We start from the raw sequence: 13,566 nt of genomic DNA on the forward strand, positions 1-13,566 counted from the left end.
GGTGGCTCCATAGGTGGACACTGAGGAAGTGAGTAGTGAAGCTGAGCAAGATGCTTGTGCTTCTGAGCCCACCTCCCTCACCGTGGTGGTAGGCCTTCCCAGTCAGCTGTCACTTGGCTTCTCCCAAACTCACTTTTTCAGGCACCTCCCTGGCTAAACTGAAGAAGCCAGAGCTGAAGTGTGAGGGATGCCTGCTGCAGGGTGGGGCTTATAGTCGTGTTCAGGGCAGTGACCAGGCTGGTGGTCTTGGGAGGAAGCAGTGAAGAGGCAAGGGGGCAGCATGAAAGTCTTTGCGGTTAAACTGCCTTTGAGAGATGCTTTTGTCTTGTCTCAGGTAGGCGAAGACAACAGCACCAAGTGTAATCTGTTCACCTAAAAGATCAGGCTTCTGGTGAGAAAAAGCCAATCTTTTTCTTAACTAAGATGAAATACGATTGTCAGCCATTCCTGTATCAACAAGGGAGGAACCAAAAGTAGCGAAATATCTCAGTGTCACCTCCTCAGCTCACAGATGCAAAAAGAGACAGGCCTGGAAAGAGGTAACAGCGGGGACCCGGCCCCGTGGGTTTAATGGCAGAGCCTCAAGTGGGATCCAGGGTTCCCGACTCTGTCACCCCCAGTGGTTAACTACCCTAGCGACTGTCTTTAAGATGAACATGTCCTGTAGTTGCGTCTTGGCTGCAGGGATGAAAGGACGGGGAGGGCCAGTGAGTGCCTTTGAGCCCCTTGATGTGTGCACTTTAGCTTTCCGTTGAGCTCGGTATGTCGAGTTCTTTGCAGGCACGTCACAGTGCCAGGAGTGTTGCCGTCAACAAAACAGAAGCATTCTTTGCCTGCGTGGCTTTAACACGGTGTGTGTTGAGCGCCTGGCATATTGGGCCCAGTGCTAGGTACTGTATATATGGTGACCAATGAAAGTTTGAGCGTGTAGTGCACTTATAAACAGAAAAAAATTATCTGGAAGGAGGACATGGTTAAAGCCCTCCGTTGATAGAAAGTTTTAATTTGTGTTCTCTCATGAAAAATCTGTATTCATTCTGTATTTCCCTGGCTGCCCCGTGGTTAAGACTCCTCCACGCTTCCGCTGCAGGGGGCGTGGGTTCGATCCCTGGTCAGGGAACTAAGATAATCCCTCATGCTGCACTGCAAGGCCAAAAAAAGAAAAGTATATGTTCCTTCTGAAATATGAGAAAACCTAACCTTTAATTGTCTTTCCTGGGTCCCTGGCTTTGGAGACTATCATAAGAAATGGCCAGTTGTGTTTGCTAGAGCATATTCCTACCCACTCTCAGTTGTTAGACCCAGTTCACTCTCAAGCTGGCATAAAATTACACACAGGGCACTTTTGCCGCTTGCAAAAGCCATTCATCTGTTAAGAGATGTTCTCATCTCCACACAGGAGAACAGGAGAGTCATTAAAGCTTTTTTGTGAGTACTTGAACTAATTTCAGACTCTGCTGGCTCTCACCGTGAAGTAGGCAGACAGGTTCCGGTGGGTTCGATGAGTTAGAAGCACTGCTCTAGTGGAAAGGACACAGACTTGGCACTGATTAGGCTGTTGTTTGCCTTTTCTAGGGTTGGTTTCTTTGTCTATAAAATGAGGAAACTACCTCCACCAAAGTAGCAGTTTTAGTTAAATGTCAGTCAGCCTCTGCTGTCTGGCAGTAAGTGTGTGCTGACCCACTGCCTTGTCCGAGGCACATAACTGCCGTCTCGCTGGGGCCTTGGGCCCTCAGAAGGCCCGGGCCCTGAGTGGGGGCACCTCTGCAGAGGCCCAGTGCTGCCGTCCGGGCACAGCGCAGAGCACGGCGTGGAGGAGCGCTGCCGCTTCCACCACCTGACAGCATCAAGAGCTGGGTGAGCAGGTGACCTCACCTTTCGGTTGCTATAGCCCCCTGCCTCGCTGTCTAGCTTTCTGAAGTGTTGCTGGAACCAAAGCAGATGATACCACGTAGCCTCTTTTGGTCTAGAATATCCTGGCTGAGTGATAACAAGACTGCAGGCCTGTTGGGGCCTTTCGAGAGGGGATGGGCACTCTTTTTTTGGCAGTCTTTTTTTTTTCCTCCCCCTAGGAGGACTTTGTATCTGCTGTGATCTTGAAATCATAAGCAGCTCTTCCACAGGTGCTTTTGTAGGGAAGGGCTTTGGGAGCTCTGTTCTTCAGATTAAAAAGTTGAGTTTCCTGTATCTCTCAGTGCATTTATTTTAAAAGAAAAAAAAAGAGGGTTTGTTTTTATCTGAAAGATTTTGCTTTATGCCCATCCTCTGGCTAAAACTAAGATGTTAGCTTCCCTTATCTTCCCATCCTCACAACCGGACCAGGCGCTGCGCAGTAAGGCAAAGCTGATGAGTCTCATCAGACTGTTAATATAGTGTGATGTGTACTCTGAGAGATAACACAAACATTATAGAGAAGGCGGTGATTAATTTTGTGGTAGGGTAAAACTGGGTAGGCAGGGCATACTTCCCAGTGAAGGTGACATTTGAACTTTGCCTTGAAGGATGAACTACAGTCAGTAGGCAAGTGAAAATTGCCCTTGGACTAGGTTTCATGTAACTACTCGGACTTAAAGTGTTAATGCAGGTGCATGGGTAAAAGCAGAGCCAAGGTAGTTTGGTTCCATTCTTATAAGATATGCTCAAAGATTGTCCTTTAAAAAAAAAAGGAAGACCCACTGCATTATGGAAATTTGAAGACGGGGCAGAGGAGGGACCACAGCCCTTGCTGAGTCAAGTTGGTGTTGTGGCCTGGTACTCAGGCTTTCTCCTCCCCTGGCTCCCGTAGGAGGCTTATGTGGCAAGTGCTGCACCGGTACAGGAAGTCTGCTTTTAAAGTCACCCGCAGCTCTCTTGCATTCGTGATAGTGCTGAGGCCACCAGATGCCTCTGGAGCAATGTGCTTGACCAGACTGTCTCTGTCCGGTTCTGCTTTCAGGCGTAGTCGAGTGCAATGGAGGAGTGGCTGAAGAGGATGAGGTGGAGGTCGTCCTCGAGCAGGAGCCTGCTGCTGACCAGGAAGTGCCAAGGGAGGCCGTCCTGCCCGAGCAGTCCCCAGGAGAATTTGACTTTAATGAGTTCTTTAACCTTGATAAGGTGCCATGCTTGGCTTCGGTGAGTGTAGCAGCATGCTTGTAATTAATCACAATTGGATCAGTCAATTGGGGTTAAATTTGACCTGAGTCTTTAAGATTCTATTTAAAAGTTTTGTTTTGCTAGATGATTGGGAGGTTTGTTTTTTTTTTTTTACTTTTATTCTTAAATATTATTTGAATTTTTGTTGGCTTTGTTTTGAGAGGCTAAGTAGAAATGATTGAGTGAGGATTCTGTACCAGTTAACTCTTTCTCCAGGCTGTTAGCATTGGACTAAGAATTCTTAAGATGTTTAAGAACATTGCTTTTATTTTTAAATAGTTAAGTGTTTATTGTAAAAACTTACTGTGGAGGTGGATTTTTATAACTGGTGGTCAGTGCCACACTGATCTGCATTCCTCAGGTATAGCTGGTGAGGTGGTACCTCTATGATGTGATGGTTCTGAAAACCTTCTGTGGAAAGGAATGTGGGACACCATCACTGTTGCTGTTAAACTGTTGAGGTCTGATCTTCCTTGACTTTTAAAGCAGAAACAATAAGATATCCCAAATCTGCACTTTGTCCCTGCCCTTGCCCCGTCCCCTTTGACCACTTAGGGATTAGCAATGCCTCATCAAATTTTCAGACAAAATACAAAACTGTGACCTATGCCCTCAAAACTCTGTAGCTGCTGAAACAGTGCACAGCACTGATGAGATAGAATTTTTAAGGCCATTTGACCAAGAGCATCTGTACATCTTAAGACATCATTTATAGGACATGAAATACAGCTAGTAAGTTTGGCCAGTCCTTTAGAATTATTGGTTCACACACTTCAACTTACTCGACTCCTCAACTATAACTGCTTCCTGGTCGATTATTACATGAGTGGACAACACTGGGCATGACCAAGCGGCAGCATTGTCCTGTCTCCTTTGTCATCTGCCTGCTGCCCAAAGCCTGAAAGATGGCCATCCAGAACAGGTGAGCAGACATGGATAGCACTCACAGGTATAGGCCCACAGGTGAGTGCCAGGGTAGTAGAGCTTAAATTCTCTATGGTGAGGACCAGATTTTATTTCCAGTCCATTGAGGACCAATACTTTAGTATAAAGTAAAAATATCACAGCAATCCTGGATTGCTACAAAAGTTTCTAAGCATTTACTACAGCTCTCTGAACTTGCCTTACTGTGGACCAGCCTGGCCCGAGGCCACACTTGTCCACGGCGCTGGTCAGGAGCAAGTGGAGGGTGGCTGCAAACCAACTGGCAGCTGCCTGGCTTTGCTTCTTAAGTGCTAGCAGAGTTTTAACTGTTAGTCTCCTAGGCTCTTATCTCGCTTACAATGAGCTGGCTAGTAGTCCTTTGGCTCACTGTGAGCAGGAGGGTTGCATCCAGATGTGAGTTTAATTTACCTGATGTAAAACCAAGTGGTCTTTTCAGATTCTTAGGGGACAGTAATTTTTTATTTTTACACCAACTGTGTTTAGTGACTTTTTTTTTTTGCATTCTCTTAGAAGACAATGGAAATCTTATTGTAAAAAGTTTTCACAGCTAAAGGTCAGAACTCAGAGGCCTGTACTTGGCTCCCACTGCAAGCACCCGTGAAACTTACCTGTGTGCCTTGACAGAGAGAATTCAGAGCTGACGTGTAACGATAGGTGACATGCACGCCATGCTGTTTTAGGCTCTACATTCGACAGGTCATTTAATCCCCAGAAAAACCCTGTAAGTTAGATTACAGCTGTTCCCATTTCATAGATGAGGAAGCGGGCACAGAGAGATTTAAATAACTTGCCTGAAGTCACGTAGCTAGTGAGTAGTGGAAACTGAATTCTAGTTTTTGTGCTTTGAGTTAAGAGTTCTTTACTCCAAATTCCCCACAGCTGTACTGCCTATAAAATATAAACGGGAGGGATGGGAACTGAGCACCACCTCATCCTTTAGCCCTCACCCTCAACCAAAACTTGGTTAATTCTGCATGGGAACCTAGGCTAGGAATTCTCTCCAGGGTTTTCATGGAGGTACTTACTCACTAAGGTATCTATTCTACAATAGGTTCGCTTAAAAGCAAAGCTGGGATCAGTACAAAGAGATGCTCTGTTTGTCCTGTATAAACAACTAGACTCATAATTCTCAGAAAATGACCAATCAGTTGGGGAAAATAAGGGCAATATAATGTTTGAATATCAACAGACAAATGATATAAAATGTTAGAGATAGTACCTGACACTTAGTAGTCCCCATAAATGTTGGGTAGTAATTGGCATAAACAGAATTGCACCTATATTTGTAAGTTATATTTACTAACATTACAATACATTAGAAGTGACAGCCACAAAAATCTGTACGAAATGAAAAGTTGGATCACACATGCAAATAATTTCAGTCAAATAATTAAAAATAATTTGATTTTAGATATGCACCTCTTACCACAGAGCCTGACACATAACAGGTACATAAAACTATGTCAAATGAAGGAAAAGGAAATCAAAACAGAAATCCTAAATCACTTAGGGATGAACAGGAATGGAACAAAGACAAACCTTGGTGGTATAATCAAAAGTATGCTAAAAAGAAAACAGGTAGCCTTAGTGCATTCATCAGAAATCCAAAGAAAAATCAAACTAGAATGAAGCAAATACAAAAATATAGACGTTTCAATGAAAGTAGAAAGTAAGAAAAGCATTTATCAGTAAAAGCTAGTAATTGTCAAAGAGCAAAAATATTTCACAGTATCTGCATCGGCATAATATGAAGCCTAGGATATGAACAGTCTAAACAACCTCTGACAGACCAAACTAGCAGCTGTATGGGTTACCTTAAAAATGCTATTAAAAATGTCTGGAAGGAGCAGTTGAAACATACCAGACTGCAGTTCACAGCCTCCTCAAAGACTCAATTAGAGGAGGCTGTGGGGTGTAGCAGCGTTCAGCTGAGCACTGGAGCATCCCAGCTGGCTCTGTGGTAAAAATGACTGACCAGATTGTCTCTTATGATTCTTTTTGGCTTCAAAATGCTCTAGTTCTTGAAATTGGCATTTCCAGTAAACATGAGTAAAAGTGACTTTGTGTATGTTTTAGCTGTAATAAAACTAAGCTTCTCTAACAAAGTTGGTCACTGATCAAAGTATGGAGATAAGTTTCTCAACACTTACTGTCAGATCCTTAGAAAATGTCCAGATACTTTAGATTCACTTTCTTTTTCATGTTCCTCCTGTGTATCTTCTGGCTTTTCTCCTATACAGTGTGACCAGAGGAAATAAAGTACCGTGCAAAGCTATTTTTGCTATTTGTAAAATTTCAAACTCTTTCCAAAATTAGAGTATTTTAAATAGCTGTAGCTTTTACTTTTAAAAATAACCATTTTTCACCAAGGCGGTTGTGTTTTGGGTACAGTTCCCAACTTTTCACAGTGAAACATCACTTTAAAATGCTTACCTTAAAATTTAACGATTGCAGATTAGTGCACTTGAAAGTCGGCATTATTCAAGGCGTGAGAGTTTACAAGTGGAATGTGATTGAACCTGCTGACCAATACCTGCAAAGACAGAAGTATGAGTTCTAGATCTCAGACAAAACAAAGTCCCTAACTCCGTCATATATGTACATGTCTTGGGGAGAAACCTGCTTGCTGTCTATGCCTTATTGTCAAGGGTGGGCCTCATTTTCTGATCGATGTTTACTTTGTCTTGTCTTTTCTAAATATTGATCAGAGCACTGCATAAAGATCAATTTGGGTATTTACTTAGATTTATACTAGGGTATAACTGAAAATTTCTTTCCAAAAAATGCTTAAATCTAGTTTTCAAGAAGGACTGGTAATAGAAATTACTGTTATGAAACACTGTTGAAAAATTATTTCTGATCATAATGCATTATTTAATTGCTCTTATTAAACCAAAAACTATGGAGGTCAGATTTAAAAGAAATCAAACATGAAGTTTGAAACTTTCCATGAAGTTCAAACAGATTTTAGAGATCATTTAAAAGTCTGTCTTTCACATTTTGAGACTTCTTAAAATTGACTTGGAAATATGAGCTCTGCGTTTTAGCTCTTGGGTTCTGAAATTAGCAGCATTGGATTTCACGGTGTTTATTACAACCTTGAGGGTGTTAAAGTTTGAAGCAAGGGTTTTCTTCCATCAGCTCTCCACACCTGATGCTTAGTTGAAGGCCACTCATCAGCTTGGCAGCGGAATGCTTTACTTTGGTGCTGATTTTGATTTTGAAACTGTGCCTCCTTAGAACATTCATGGATTTTCTAATGAGGCAAATGATAGAAAATCAGAACACTTTCTGTGGCAAAGAGGTTTTGCTTTATATGCTTAGAGAATACATGGTTATGCCCAAGTCTGGGTTACTCAGAAACGATCCAGGAGGGGAAGAGAAGTTAAAGATGTTCAAAATCCTAAGTTCTGAGGGTGTTTGCCTTCAGGTCAGCAGCATCAAAGGAAGTTTCAAAGTAAGTGACCCTTCCTTAAAATTTGAACCTTCTTGTCCTTTTCACCTGGAAACTGTTACCTTAGCTTCTTTCATTTCTCCCTTTAGATGATAGAAGATGTTTTGGGAGAAGGGTCAGTCTCCGCCAGTCGGTTCAGTAGGTGGTTCTCTAACCCGAGCCGATCAGGAAGCCGATCCAGCAGCCTTGGGTCAACACCTCATGAAGAACTGGAGAGACTTGCAGGTACAGTTGCTTCAGATTCTGCCCTGGACATAGACTTGAGCTTTCCTTGATATGGTTCACTTCATCTTCATTAGTCAGGGGTCCATTAGCATTCATGGGTTTCTGGATACTGAAAAATATCCTTCAATTTGTGTCCTTTTAATATTGTTGAAGATGTGTTTCTGTGCTTTATTGAGGACCAATTAATTATACATATATTAACTTGCCATATTAGGTCTGGAACAAGCCGTCCTCTCTCCTGGACAGAACTCGGGGAATTATTTTGCTCCTATACCACTAGAAGACCATGCTGAAACTAAAGTGGATATTCTAGAAATGCTACAGAAAGCCAAAGTGGATTTAAAGCCTCTCCTTTCCAGCCTTTCTGCAAATAAAGAAAAGCTTAAAGAGAGCTGTAAGTGTCTGTCAGAGTTTGTTTTAGGTATTTGAAACATTTGGATGCTCAAAATTAAGGCAGAATCAGTTCTAACAGACTGCTATTTCATCAAAAGTCAAATAGATGGTGTGTTTTGTTTAGTGTTCTTCAAAAACACTTATCAAACAGTACCACCTCTTTTGAGAATCTACCAGATCAGCAGGTTACTGAACTCTGTGGCAAGAACTTTTCTTCTAAGTCCTGCTCACCTGGAGCCTGAGTAGAACCCTCCAGTGAGTATTTAGTCCTCCTGAGCATAACTTGGCAGCTGCTCATACCTCTGCCCTGGTTTGCCATGTTCTTGCTTAGGTGATAAGCCCTGAACGTGCAGCCTTGATGGTAGAATAACCATTGTGCAGGCAGCACTCTGGTTCTTGTTGGGCTGTCTGGGGTTCCTATCCCTCCTAACGAGTCTCCAGAAGACCGTTCGTAGTAGACATCCCCCTGCAGGGTCTCAGTGCCTTCAGTTTGTCTGTTTCGTTATCAGTCTTTTCTAACAACTTCAGTTCAACTGTGAAATAAATCATTTTTGCCTTATCCACCACAGAGTACAAAGAGAGTTCCTGCCACATACTCCTTTGCTTGGCTTAACCTAGACTTTCTCAACCTTTCAGCACATTCAGGGGTTGTGCTTTCCGTGGAGGAGGTGGAAGCAGGGCTCAAGGGCTTGAAGGTTGACCAGCAAGTGAAGAATTCGACTCCCTTTATGGCAGAACATTTGGAGGAGACCCTGAGTACTGTGGCCAGCAATCGACAGCTCAAAAAAGATGGAGATATGACTGCGTTTAACAAGCTAGTGAGCACCATGAAGGCAAGTGGGACTTTGCCTTCTCAGCCTAAAGTCAGTGTAAGTATTTGGCACAGACCCCAGCCTTTTCTCCTTTTCTTTCTATTCCACTTCCCATCCAATAAATGGATTTTTAAAAAGGTATCCTGAGTAAGTTGGAAATTCTTTAGTAGTCATTTGATCCTCGATGCTTTTGTGTGTTCTCTAATTACCACTATACTGTTTGCTACTTGAAATAGCAGGTTTATCTGTATTGAAAAAGCAGGTTTATCTGTATTGAAATAGCAGGTTTATCTGTATTGAAAAAGCAGGTTTATCTGTATTGAAATAGCAGGTTTATCTGTATTGAAATAGCAGGTTTATCTGTATTGAAAAAGCAGGTTTATCTATATGTATTGTGCGTGACAGTATAGAGTCTGATAGATTCAGATATAACTTGCTTATCTTAACTCAGTGCTTAAAAAAAAATGGTGTAAAAATACCTTTTGGGATGAACTCTAGAGAAAGTTTTCTGTTTATTCAGCTGTTTGTTGTTGTTTAGTCGCTAAGTTGTGTCTGACTCTTGCAACCCCATGAACTGTAGTCCGCCAGGCTCCTTTGTCCATGGAATCTCCCAGCAAGAATACTGGAGTATTGGCTTGCACGAGGCCCCGGGTTCATTCCCCGGCACCTCCACCAAAAAAAAAAAAGAATACTGGAGTAGGTTGCCGTTCCTTCTCCAGGGGATCGTCCCTACCGAGGGATGGAACCTGCGTCTCCTGCAATGGAGGATTCTTCACCATTGAGCCCCCAGGGAAGCCCTTATTCAGCTACTTAAGTTAAAATAATTTTACCATATTTTTATAGTAAAGTCTTTTCACTACTACTAATTACTCCCAGATACCTGGGATTATTTGCCTTCTTGATTAGGTATTTGACAGATATTCATGGCATTTGTAAAGTATCTGAGATGGATTTTTCAAGACAATTGCATTCTGTTTATTTACTAATAGAAAAAGCTGTGACTCCAAACTTATAAAACACCTTTAGGCATTGAGTTGGGTTACAGGTGATTGTATGTCAGTGAGTGCAGGTATGTAGCCCATACTGGTCTTCCCCATAACACATTTAGAGGGTGCCTCTCAGGCACGGTGTGTGTTACTATTGCTAACCCTTGATGATTACAGAGTGAAAGGGAAACAGTAAATCGAATAATATTAATTTTAAAAAAAAACACAGACTTACTCTGGTTGCTAAGTTATCTCAAATTTACCAAATTGAGTTTTGCCTGTTTTTCTTGACACCGTCTTGTCTGGGAACTACTGGTTAACCATGGGGGAAGCATGTGTTTCATTGTGCCTTGTACCAAGGGAGAACAGCTGATTTTTGCTATTTTGAATCTGACTAGCTGTTAGTGATCAATCCTAACAGAGATACCATTGTTCCTGGCCTACCTACCTGCCTCTCTACCTCCAGAAGGAGACATCTCAGATAGGTAGAGTTATTCTTGTGTTTCTGACCACACCATGCCAGTTACAGGGGAATGTTCCTTGTAAGCTGCTTTAAATAATTTCCATGCAAGGAACTACTAGGTGTAAATGCCTTCGAATGAGGACCCGATCACTTGGCTGTAAACAGTCCTCCTCCACTGCTTATTGCCTTTGTGTCTTGGGGATTAGGTGCTGACTACAGCAGGGTGGGTCGAATCTCATAAAGAGCTTCTTTTAGTGTTAGTAAAGAAATGGGAGCGGGGGTGGGTTCGACTGTTCACCTGATGATGCTTTTGAAATTTTTGTTTTAGATGTGATTCTAGGGTTTGATATTAACACAGTTGCCCCTGAGCTGTGAGGATAACTTGCTTGATGTTGGGGGTTCAGTGCTCTGAAATATATCTGGCTTCAGCTGAGGGAATGAGCCTCAAACAGGTGCATAAAGGAGTGGATGATATAATTTAAGGTGCTAGGCAAAGGGGAATACAAACTCAATCTGGGGAAAAAAAAAACAACGAAATAATCTATGAAGTGCACCAGGCGTTATCCCAAAATACTGCTTAATTTGCATGTCGGTGTTTGTCACGGGCTGCTTCCAGGCTCTCAGTGACTACAGCTGTGTGCGTTACGTATACTCTTTCTGATCTGCCTCCAGTCATTCTGGTTCAGTCATGTTGTTTATCCCCAAAAGAAGACATATTGGTTCAGTCTAAGCTCTAATTCAAATTAAGTTGTAGACTCTATCTTCCAAATATAGCAAGCCACCTAGTATAAAGTTGTGTCTTTGTTTTTGTTAGTTGGAATTAAATGACTCTTGAGGAGATCTTATTAAAATCATTTACAGTCCATTCCAATTCCAAAATCAACAATGAAACACTTGCATATTTGGGGGCTATTTGTCATGCCTGAGGACACTGCTGTGGACCTTCGCAGTTCCCGCTGGTGGAAGGGAAACTTGACAGAGAAGGCACTTCAGCCAGAGCTAAATGGACACAAGGGTGTCCTGAAGCACCAGAGGTAATATAAGTTGGATGCAAAGTATAACTGCTACTGCATTAAAAGAATCGAAAGTGGAAGATTTTAATTTCATCCTGAATAGGAGACCCACTTTGGAATAGCTGCTTAAAAATAATAAAGTTTAAATGAAATATGAAACTCTGAAATATAACGATTTTGGCCGAACTCGAATTTTTTTGGTACCATCTATGATCTGTAAATCTTGTTAAAGATAATAGCTAGCAAAGGTTGCTGTGAACATTAAAATCTAAATTATCAAAATTTCCTACTTGTGGCCTTTTACTAAACAAGTGTTCCCCCCGTTTCGCCATTTTCTTTTTCCCTTCTTTTGGACGCAATGTTAGAAATAGTGAAATGGACTTAGGGTTACCAGAGAGGAAAAAACCTTGTCTGAGGGTCTCTGAGTGGCCTTTGCATGTACATGTGAAAATTCTTCCTGTTCCGAGATCATTGAGACCTGTGCGACAAGTGGGACAAGTTGATCTAAGTTTTCTGTGATTTGGACATCATTCTACTGTTAAGTGCCAACTCCCTGGGGAGTTTTCAGTGTTTTCTTGTGGTCCCCAATTAATCTATAAGCTAAGTATGTGAGAAGGTTAAAACCAGTTTTCCTTTGACTTTTTTAGCGAACCCTTGAAAGCCATTTGATGTCCCCTGCTGAGATTCCAGGCCAGCCTGTCCCTAAGAACATCTTGCAGGTACTTCACAATCTTATACTGAGGCCTTGGAGTCCTGAACAGTAGTCCTCCAAACTGGTTTTGTGTAGTGGGCCAGCTTTGGGCCGTAGAGACTGATCCGTGTTGCCTAGCAACGAAGGATACAGTTTTGCTGCCTGACATAGCTCTCTGTAGCTATAAATGTGGGGTGGGTTGGTGGCTAAAAAAGATGATCGAGTAAAGCCTTGGTTTCCCGTTTGCAGGTTTGCAATTTCTATGGAAATTTAAAGTATCTAACCTATATTTGTAGCACTAACTTGAAGGAAATGTTGGTAGCTGAACGTTCAGAGAAATTCGTTGCATGTACATGTGCCAAGTCCTTCAGTGAAGCAGGAGGGAGATTCATCATTGGCTTCCAAATTCATAATCCACAGCCTCTGAGTAGGAAGAAGAACTAGGTTTGCTCACAGGATTTGACTTTTCTGCCTTTAGGAACTTCTGGGCCCACCTGTTCAGAGACCTGCTTCTTCCAATCTCCTGAGTGGCCTTATGGGGAGCTTGGAGCCTACGACATCATTACTGGGCCAGAGAGCACCCTCTCCCCCGTTGTCACAGGTGTTTCAGACGAGAGCGGCCTCCGCAGACTACCTTCGTCCCAGAATACCATCACCGATTGGTAAATGCTCTTGTGCATAGGTGTCCATCTGTTATTTCCCTTCTCCTTCCCCTCAGGTATACCCATCTCCTAAAACTGGCAAAGTCTCTTTCGTTGGTACCCTTGAAGAGTTTAAAAAGAAACGTGCTGATTTGTTAGGCTTTTTTCAGGGAGTGCTAAGGGCACAAGTGGAAGGTAATTATCCAGCTACCCTTCTGGATAAACAGGTTTATGTTACAGTTTTGTATTTTTTCTCTGGAGAACTAAATTGGATCCAGCTCTTTAGTCATCTTCCTTATTTGGGAAATTCAACAGAAAAAAAATTAATTTGGCTCCTTAGGTTTTTCCTTCATGGAGAAGTCAGACTAGTGGCTCTCTGCCAACCTGATGAAGCTATACACAACCAACTGTGAGGTGTTACGGCTGATTCAGAACATGAATGGGAGAAGCACTTCCAGAAAGCTGTGTTAGCAAAAGTGTGCAGAATCTGTGTTCCTGTACCCTCGACCACTCTCGGCTGCTGGCTGTTCTGACCCCTGCTGGTTATATTGTCAGAGAGAGTGTTTGTAATCTTTCCACAGTTAGGGAGATCTAATGGAAATAGTGTGAATCTCAGAACACTGGTGTCTGCTTTGGTACTAGCTGGTGTGGTTACAGAGAGCCAGATCACTGGCTAGAAAAGCTCTTCCCTCCCAGATAGAGGTCTCGGCTCTGAAGAGACAGCTTAGTGGGGGATGGATACACCAGCAGCTTGAATCTTTAAGTGCTCGGAGAGAGGTCCGTGAGGTCCCCACTGTAGGGGCACGGAAGA

General features: G+C 42.5%; 1 protein-coding gene across 9 annotated transcripts in view; it reads left to right on the forward strand.

Moving 5' to 3' along the window:
* EIF4ENIF1 (eukaryotic translation initiation factor 4E nuclear import factor 1) overlaps positions 1–13,566 on the forward strand; it is a 39,665-nt gene that overhangs the window by 18,000 nt on the left and 8,099 nt on the right. For 7 of the 9 annotated variants that reach the window (XM_018060931.1, XM_018060928.1, XM_018060932.1 and 4 more), the window contains 6 exons: positions 2,936–3,111; positions 7,621–7,756; positions 7,971–8,150; positions 8,786–9,018; positions 12,071–12,142; positions 12,593–12,776. In XM_018060931.1, coding sequence (XP_017916420.1) covers positions 2,936–3,111; positions 7,621–7,756; positions 7,971–8,150; positions 8,786–9,018; positions 12,071–12,142; positions 12,593–12,776 — 981 coding nt within the window. The remainder of the gene's footprint in view (positions 1–2,935; positions 3,112–7,620; positions 7,757–7,970; positions 8,151–8,785; positions 9,019–12,070; positions 12,143–12,592; positions 12,777–13,566) is intronic. The other 2 variants (XM_018060935.1, XM_018060936.1) reach the window with 1 other exon arrangement.

The sequence above is a fragment of the Capra hircus genome, chromosome 17, assembly GCF_001704415.2.
Source record: "Capra hircus breed San Clemente chromosome 17, ASM170441v1, whole genome shotgun sequence".
NCBI classification, from domain to species: Eukaryota; Metazoa; Chordata; class Mammalia; order Artiodactyla; family Bovidae; genus Capra; species Capra hircus.